The 10,065-nt window shown below is 37.9% G+C and overlaps 1 protein-coding gene across 1 annotated transcript in view; it reads right to left on the bottom strand.

Annotated features, from left to right (window-relative positions):
* Positions 1-10,065, bottom strand: part of LOC108632518 (putative aminopeptidase-2) — a 53,943-nt gene that overhangs the window by 10,897 nt on the left and 32,981 nt on the right. The window contains exons 26-31 of the mRNA XM_018037169.2: positions 9,464-9,620; positions 9,126-9,388; positions 7,725-8,362; positions 6,838-7,002; positions 6,214-6,366; positions 6,059-6,137 (exon numbers count right to left, since the gene is read on the bottom strand). Coding sequence (XP_017892658.2) covers positions 6,059-6,137; positions 6,214-6,366; positions 6,838-7,002; positions 7,725-8,362; positions 9,126-9,388; positions 9,464-9,620 — 1,455 coding nt within the window. The remainder of the gene's footprint in view (positions 1-6,058; positions 6,138-6,213; positions 6,367-6,837; positions 7,003-7,724; positions 8,363-9,125; positions 9,389-9,463; positions 9,621-10,065) is intronic.

The following is a 10,065-nucleotide window of genomic DNA, read 5'->3' on the forward strand; positions in this document are numbered from 1 at the left end:
AAGTGAAAATTTCATTATTAAATGTATATTATCATTTCCACATTCATATATTTTAATGTTACATTATAAAAAAGTATAAACACAAAGTGAAATAAACAACTTTTAATTTACGACTGGGGCGATGATATGTGAAAGTATTATTCATTGGCTTTGATCATTATTATTTCGTTCTTTTCCACGGAAACCTATATTTTTCTTTACATCATCGCATTCCCCGTAAAAAATCTATAACCATCTATATTTGTATTGAAAACGTATATGACATGAAATCGCACGAGGAATTTATACAAAAGTTTCCATAAGCTCCTGTGTTGAAAATAAGAATACTGTACTGCATTTTTTTAAACAATTTTCATGGAAACCCTATATTTTCTTTACGGAAAATGAAAGTTCGAAATTCTAACTATTGTTTAGTTCAACTTGTATTAAAATCGTATATGTTTTGCAAATGCTATCGAGCTATCTTAAGGAATTGCGTTATGACAGATTAAAGAACATTGGTAATTGATAACATGGTAGTATAATGTTTTTGTGTTTGGAAGAGTGTATAATTTACCAACCCAATTAGCATAATAAACATTGTTTAAGAAAATATGTTTTTGACGTTATAAACGAGCTTGAGCCACTTTCAAAATAAACGGATCAAATAAAGGACAAAATGTTATTTGTTTGAAGATTGGTGTTTTACAATTACGAAACAAGGTTTATGACGATTACTCGGCCTTGTAATATTAAATTTCCAATAGAGCGTTAAATTCAAAATTGACCGTGTATACCGATGAGTCACGCGAGCCATAGAAAAAATAACAATACCGCTTGCCAGCCGGAATAACCAGTAACAAGAATTCGCATTCGAATTCTCGAAACAGGTGTCTCGCTCTACTCACACAATACGTGATAGAAAAGGACAGAGTAATCCGCCGAGCACGCCGCACAGCGGAAGATTAGTTTTCTTCGACGGGAAAGTCGGAGCTCCGACCCTGTCTGCATAGAGCCGTGAAACTGGACAGATCGGACGATTGCGATACCGATTCCCCAGTTCATTTACGATTAAATTTTAATTGAAATCGTCACAGGAAAGAACGAGGCATAGACTGTCTTACAGTTCCTCGCAATAATTCTACAATTCCACGAAGCGAACGAAAGATTCTCTTTCGATTCGAATTCAGCTTGTCCCCGCACTGACTTTCACTTGCAGGGAACAAGATACGAACAGGAGGTCGTATCCTGCTAGCGAATTACGCTCCGGCAGTGGCCAATTGTTGGTCGACCGCCGGTTGAGGGATCGGCACATTCATAAAGGACCTGCAGTGGATATTGGAGCTTCAGCCGATACTGCAGAGTTCCGCGAAAGATAAGCGTTTCAGGTTTCCCTGGTACAGGTGCACGAGAAATACGTGCAGTTTGTAAGCGTACTGAGCTTGTGCATGCCGGTAGGAGTTCAGCTTTACGACCGGAGCTTCCGCGTACAGCCACAGTAGCTGTGCGTGCAATTGCAAGCGGCGTACTGCAAGCGTACTGTTTCGGTATACCGAAATTCATTGCGGATAAATTAAGGCAACGACGGAAAGAGCATTCTCTTTCCTATAATCCCTCACAGTCCGCGGCTGATAATCGGTCGTTACGAAACAGTGATTTCACTGCGCACGAATCCATAAATCGATTATCAAACAACGATGGCCACCCCAAAGAAGGACATTCTAGGAGGAATGCGATTAGATGCATTCATTATAGATCATCTAGAAAGGGGTAATCGTATTGGTAATATTAAAACCAATATGAAGAAGAAATCGAAGACGGAGTACACTGTGGACTATGTCCGAGCCCAACTCGAAATACTCGAGGAAGAATGGGACAGTGCTCAAACCCGCCATGCACATATACTTGTAGCGGTAACCCAGGAGCAACGGGAGAAACTTAGCTATTTCAAAGCTAAACACATGGATGATTTCGAGAGAGTCTTCCACGAAACTGTTGGGTACATCTACGAGCAGATTCGGGCTCTCGAACGGCAAAAAGCGCAAAATGCGTCAGGCGAACACGCCGGACAAGACCCTGCCGCGTATAGAGCGTCCGTTCGTTTACCGGAACCGGACCTTCCGCGTTTCCGCGGAAATCATCTAGATTGGCCGTCTTTCAGCGATCTTTTCAGTTCAGCCGTCATTGATAATCCTTTGTTGTCGGACGCTCAACGATTGCTGTATTTAAAAGCTGCTTTGGAAGGCGACGCTTTGAGTACCGTCTCCTCGTTGGAGTTAACGAACGAGAATTTCTCGATCGCATGGGCAAGACTAGGAAAGCGTTATAATAACCCGAGGCTGATTCAGATAGCGTGGTTTAAGAAGGTATTTTACCTTAAGCCTATCAAGCACGACAACATAGAAAGCATCACGCAGATAACCGTCGGTTTGAAACAAGCCTTGAATGCGCTTCCTAAACTAGGCGTCCCGGTTGATCAAGTGGGCCCGTTCTTAGTATTTTACATTTCCAGTCAGTTCGATGATGAGCTACTGGCAGAATGGGAACGGACTTTCGATGATGTACGAAAGTTTCCCGCATTCAACGAAATGATGGACTTTCTTGAAAACAAGGTAACTGCACTCCTTGTGGCAAAGGTGATGCACGGTAAACCGACTTCCTCGAAATACGAGAAGAAGAAAATCAAATCCCATGCAACAACCGTGGACACACGGGCACGGGAATCATCATCTAATTGCTCGCTTTGTCGGAAGCAGCACCGAATAACGGACTGCAATGAATTTCGGCAGCGTGATGCACAAGGGCGTTATTTCTGGGTTAAAGCAAATTATATGTGCACCAGATGCTTGTCTGAAGGACATACATTTCCGTCTTGCAAAAGTACGAATGCTTGTGACAAATGTGGTGCATCACATCACACATTACTGCATTACGAACGTAAGACGCGTCAACTTAAAGGCAAGCAGGATACGCCTCGACGCGATGATCGTGGAGGAAAAAGGGAGCATCGTAATGCTCCGAATTCGAGGCGTGAATCCTAATTGGCGTCTACTAGTCAGCCGGTGTCAATGCACTGTGTTTGAAATTGAAATGGTGCAGTGCTTAAGAGCATAGCTCGGCCTGCAATTACTAACGTAATACGTGTTTCGAGAATTCGATTACGAATTCTCGGAAATATACTCGAAATTGAAGGAAATACCGACGGTTCCCGAGTATAAGAAATGGAATAACACTTCTTATGCTCGGTGCCGCGATGTAAACAGCGCTCCGCTCGGTAAACGTTGGTCTCCGCGTAACGGGATTTTTCGAATACGAATTATCGACGAAAGGTGTTTCTCTTTCTGAAACACCTTAATTAGACAGAGAGAAATTATACTCGATTTCTACGCCGCATCGCGGCGAAATAGCTTTCGTGGAAAGGAGACGCGGAGGCCCTCGTCATTCTGTTATAGACTTTCAAAACGCTCGGTTTAAAGATTATTTCGGAAAGAACGATTATCGTTCGACCGATCCTGATCTATTACGAGTGCATCCTAATTCGTAATTTGAGAAAGTAGGATTACCTCCGAATAGGAATATTCACGCTTCTAACGTGAATTCCTATTCGCGTAATTCATATTAGATTACGAATTATACAGGACGGAAAGATTATCTTCTAGAGTCATTTCCGGTTGCGCGATTCGCGCAAGAGGGGTGGTGTGTTTGAAGATCGGTATTTTAAAATTACGGAATAAGGTTTACGACGATTACTCGGCCTTGTAATATTAAACTTCTAATAGAGCGTTAAATTTAAAATTGACCGTGTATAAGAAACGGCGCAACGTTTCCTATACCGATGAGTCAACGCGAGCCGTAGAAAAAATAACAACACCGCTTGCCGGCCGGAATAACCAGTAACAAGAATTCGCATTCGAATTCTCGGAAAAGGTGTCTCGCTCTACTCACACAATACGTGATTGAAAAGGACAGAGTAATCCGCCGAGTACGCCGCACAACGGAGGATTAGTTTTCTTCGACAGGAAAGCCGGAGCTTCAGCCCTGTCTGCACATAGACATCAAAGTGGACAGATCGGACGATTGCGATAGCAATTCCCCAGTTAATTTACGATTGAATTTTAATTGAAATCATCGCAGGAAAGAACGAGGCATAGACTGTCTTACAGTTCCTCGCAATAATTCTACAATTCCACGAAGCGAACGAAAGATTCTCTTTCGATTCGAATTTAGTTTGTCCCCGCACTGACTTTCACTTGCAGGGAAGAAAATACGAACAGGAGGTCGTATCCTGCTAGCGAATTACGCTCCGGCAGTGACCAATTGTTGGTCGACCGCCGGTTGAGGGATCGACACATTCGTAAAGGACCTGCAGCGGATATTGGAGCTTCAGCCGATACTGCAGAGTTCCGCGAAAGATAAGCGTTTCAGGTTTCCCTGGTACAGGTGCACGAGAAATACGTGCAGTTTGTAAGCGTACTGAGCTTGTGCATGCCGGTAGGAGTTCAGCTTTACGACTCGAGCTCCTGCGTACAGCCACAGTAGCTAAGCGTGCAGTTGCAAGCGGCATACTGCGAGCACTGTTTCGGCATACCGAAATTCAATGCGGAAAAATTGAAGTAACGAAGGAAAGTGCATTCTCTTTCCTACAATCCTTCACAATCCACGGCTAATAAACAGTCGTTACCTTTAAATTAATCGAAACGTTCGTTCTTTTGTTTGTTTACATGGACAGACGGTAAATGTTCGGCCTCAGCCTTCAGATAAACAATAAGATATAACATCTGTATTTTTTTTCAAGGAATTGCCGATATTATCGACGGTTCAATAAACGTTATATATTCCAAAAGGAATTAAATATTTTTATTAATCTACCTAGCTTCCCTCTTTCCCGGTACCAGTAAAATTTTGTTGGGCTAAATCTCCTAACATTATTTTTCCAAAATCAATAAATCTAAAAGACAGAACAGTAAATTAAAGGACTGTCCTCTTAAATGAAGGACGCATGGTCACCGCAGATATAGAATGATTGGTGATTGTTGGTACATACAAAGGGACGATTTTACATCGAAAAGTAAGGTAAAAATATGAAATAGATGTCTTTCGCATGTGGCTTTCTTTGCGAGAAATTTGAGTTTAAATATTCAGTATATACGTGACCTTGTCTAAGTCTTATGGTCTGTTCACATTATTGTAATGCAACCGTACCGTAAAAAAATCTTCGACGAAATTTTGAGTTTCAGAGATGCCTCCGCCATAAGAAACAGTATCGTAGCAGAAATTTGAAAGTATAGAGAAATTTGGAGGACCCGGCAACTTCTTCCCCAGATTAGCGCGAAAGTATGGGAAGATATAGGCTTTTGTGTAAGTGGTACCGTATACTTATTTAGATAGAGAAAGAAAATAGAAGACCTCTTTCTACCTCTTTCTATCATGTGGTAGTAGAAAGAGATAAAGAAAGGTCTCTTATTGTCTCTTTCTTTCTATTCAGGATACGGTTTCCGGGCAAACTTCCCTACTCTATCTATAATAACTCTATGGGTCCACCACTCGCTGTGCAGTTTCGAGTGACTGCTAAACCTTTTTTTACTGCCGATCTCGTAGGTTTCAGGTCAATTCAACCGTGAATTTGATACATCATGTTTTCCCATCAAAACCACCGTAAAATATCTCATTGTCAGATACAGCAATACACTTGATCCCGCCCATGTATTAATTTCTACTTACGTATTTTTTCTAAGCGATAAAAATGTCTAATAACTGATAACGCTATATTCTATATGTATACCGTCTTAATGCGAATTTTCACCTACAATAATGTATCGAAAATTAAGTGCTATAAAACAGTAATCGTTGTAGTTGCTTATCAAATAAAATTGTTAAACATCAGTATGTATTGCTATAACATATCTGATTGTGAGATATTTTACGGTGGTGTTGGTGGATAACTTTCTGATTGATAAACTGACAGTATAAGTTTGATCCCAATCTTTTTAGGCACCCCTGTATTATAATCAACACATTTCAGTTCTATTCTATCCTCTAACATGTAAGACACATACGAAATAGAATAATTAAATTGTACCTTCGTCTGTTGATCGTACGTAGAAATACGAGACGCCACTTTAGAAATCAAGTCGCCAACACTATCCCAGTCACCATAGCTGAAAATTGAGTTATATGAATATTGTTTGCGCGATCCGTTATTATTGTTAATTGTTACATATCGTTTATACTTACTAATCGTGTAGTTGCTTGTACTCTTTCACTATGAAATTTATCAGGAAGTTCACTCCGGCTTCTCCGGAATTATAAATCGAAGCGAACGCAGTGTTAACGTCTTGTTTTCGAATACCAGGTTCAACAACTTTCCGCAATGAAGCACTTACGTACCTGCAGTAAGATGAAATTATAATTAAAATTTGAAATTGTTATTTTCTAAATTTCTAGATTGTAAGTAAACAAGATGTCAATGATAAAGAAGGGAGAGAATTTTTTCAAATTCTTATATTAAATATTGAAATAGAAAGAAATTACTAAACAATGGAGATTATGTGAAAATCCCTTTATCAGGCAGTAATTTGCTATAAAGTATTAATTTCATAGACATTTCTGATAAAGAAACAATGTAAAGAAATATGTAATATTTTCAAACATTTATGTATAAATCGCTATTTTTTGGAAACGATACATGATAAAGCAATTTTGCTTCCGGATTTGTTTTTGGCATGAAGAACTCTATAAAAATCACGTAGTGGATATTGCAAAAAATAAAAGAGCTTTTTTCGTTGGACTGTGCAACTGAGACGGTGGTGTTTCGTAACAGATATTATTACTTTGAGATGAACAGTATTATGAACTTACGATTTCAACGATGATTCGTTTCTCGCACAACCGAGAGCGTCTAACATGATCCTTTGTTCCGAAGCGAGGTTCGTTGACAAATATTGCTCCCACAGGAAATTCCAATTCGTATTATTGTCTCTTACGGCTGTACAATAAACAGCTGGTCTCGCGTTCGGTGAAATGCTAAAACAAAAATCATACATCAAACAATTGATTTAATATTATTTTCATAGATGTACGAGAATATACCGAGCGTCCAAACGATAGACTTAATACCAGGCGATTGAGACAAAGGAAATAAAAAACTTCTTTTTTTTCTATCGGCATGAAAGAGAAAGAGAGAAAGAGAGAGAAATTCCTCCAACGCATGTTTTCTCTATTTTTTATGGAATCAACAAAAATGCATTGCATGTTCGGTGTATTTTATTATATCTGTGCTTATTTGTCGACGTGATGCATTGCTTTAAAACAGGAATCCCCAATCCTTTTCTTGCATCGACCTCTTTTAAGGATGTATTGGCTATATAGTCAATTCCAAAAGTTTATATACCTTAGAAAAACGCATTTCCTATAATTAAAAAGAAATCAGGCGTCGGANTTATAAGTAGCTTTTTAATAGTAATAGGCATTTATACTAACAAATTCAACATGCTAGCATCGTTGAAGTATATAGCCTATACATCTTTAAAAAATTCTCTGTATCGACCCTCTTTCATTTTTTTCTATGATATGTAAACAGCAAACAACATAATCATAATATAAATAATAGTTAGTTATTTATAGATAACAATTAGCCAATAACAATAAAGATGAATTATTAGATTTAGGTTTTATTATCTATTGTACTACTATTATTTTCAATTTTACAAATATTAGCAGTAGAAAAGAAGCAGAAATATTCTTACTTGTTTTTCATTGTCCGCCGCCATTCATTGAACAAGTTCATAGCCTGGTTCACGCAGGATTCATGATCAAGCTTGCACATCCAAGTCAAGATCAGATCCCTACTCAGTCGATCCAGATGCTCGTCCATGTCATTATCCACGAAATCAAGTTCTCTATACAACTTCTCCGCCAAGTGTGTAATGTAATTTTTAACTAATTGTAGTCCCGCCTGTCCTTGCAGACGTTGAATAATAAAATTGATGCCGTTGAAGAATGCCTTCCAAGGTAGGTACTCCATTTCGTTCTTCAGATAAAGAGACCCTTTCAACGCGATGTCGTAGCTAACGAGGTCAGCTCTAGCCAAATTCAAGAGATCGTCGATGATCTGAGCTCGATTCGTTACATGTATGGAACTGTGATTGTGTTTGTTCAATGCGTCGATTAAACGCGACCAAGACTGTTTATCGTAATTCACGCGATAGTAGCCACTCTGTTGAACATTCACTATGAACCAGTCGCTGGATTTGTCGATTTGTTGGATTTCAGGATCTTTACTTAGCCAAATCGTCGGCAAGGTGTTTTCAAAGTTTCTTTTCGAGGCCGTTGTTAATGTAATGGGTATCCAAAAGTCGCCGGAGTTATCGCCAGTTAAATTTTTCTGAAATGTAATCGTTTTCCAATTTTATCTTTCCATGTAAACGAATACGAGGAAAATTTATAATTAGCGTGTTATCAATATTAATTAGTACTATTTTATCTCACATTTTATTGTAGTTTTATATAACACTAACACTATCATTTGTTGTATACTAATGGGTTTTATATAACTCGTATAGAAATAAATAAATAAATAACTAAAGCGAGGGTAATTCTTATAGATGAAAAGATATACGTATTGATTATATATCCCTATACGTTAGATTACGTGTTTACATTACTATTTTTTTGATAGCAATTGAAAGTTAAATACCTCAAATAGTAATTAATAAAAAGTTCGTAAAACTACTTTAAGCACTTCTAATGCGGTAATTCTTATTTGATACTTCATAATTGATATTATGAATGTAATATTTTCTATTTATTTTGCACAATGTAAATTTCGATATAATTATGTGAATGATAATTAAATATTTGCAAGATCTTTCAATTAAATACCCGACTATTTTTGGGCCGCGAGATCCCATAAGCCTATCACTCTTTATTAATCTCTCAGTGATATTATTAATAGAGGGAATTAACGTGCCGGAAGTGTTGGATCGGGAATCTGGAAATCAGTAGATTCTAGAATGTTCGAGAGTGTCCCGTAGAAATGTAACATGAGAGAATACGATGAAAACTAATTGTGTGACTTACGTATAAAGGATAGAGCTTGTTAAAAGATAAGTAAAAGATAAGGAATTATTTAATTGTTGGAAGAGTACCTGTTCCAATATTAAAGTGCCATTCATTGTCGCAAATACTATTGGATATCCTTTCTTATTGGTCCAACCGTCCATCAGTGTCGCAATAGACATGTTGTTCATTATTGAATCACTCATTTCTTCTTTAATTACAGTATCGAACGATTCCCACAAATCTTTTGGAGTCGCGGTGCTATACTGATGTTTGTCCAAATATTTGTTTATAGCTTTCTGGAAGACTTTCGGATTCAGTGACTTATATATCATTCGTATTACGCTGGATCCTGCAAATAAGTAACTTATCGTTGCAATTTTCCATTGAATATAATTCAAAACTTATAGATACTTAAATTGCTTACCTTTTCCATATGTGACAGTGTCGAAAGCTTGTTTTATTTCAGAGGGCTTGCTGACGGGATTCGTCATAGGATGCGTCGATGACGAACCATCGAATAACAAAGCTGGTTGCAGTTCATCAACGACGAATAGATCGTCGAAACCGAAACTAGGTTTAAACTGTAATTGACATACGTATAGAGATATAAAGTGCGACTCAGAACGTTTTTTAGTATTTATCAGAATGTTCCTTTTGAACAAGCTTTGATCCTATATTAAAACTCTACAACTTTGGGTTTGAATATCTTTACTTCTTCTCTTCTTTTAATACCATAACGAGTACTCAGGTCTCAAGCATGTAAAGAACGTATACATAGATCAACATTTATTTTAAGTTTTAAAGAAATGTAAGGAAATTGATTTTTACGTGAATGTCCTTAACCCATTTTCATCATTCGAAAAAGTGGAAAATTCGTCCACATCACCAAAATTCCGCGCATATATCAGCTTATAATCCAAATGGGTTAAGGTAGTTCTGTTGATAGAATTAACAAGATTTTTATGAAAGTTGGTATACTTTTAAGGCAGAGCTTTTGGAAAGACACGGTTTTGGAGACTATAGGTA

Source organism: Ceratina calcarata, unplaced genomic scaffold (genome assembly GCF_001652005.2).
Source record: "Ceratina calcarata isolate Rehan_Ccalc_2016 unplaced genomic scaffold, ASM165200v1 scaffold159.2, whole genome shotgun sequence".
Classification (NCBI taxonomy): domain Eukaryota; kingdom Metazoa; phylum Arthropoda; class Insecta; order Hymenoptera; family Apidae; genus Ceratina; species Ceratina calcarata.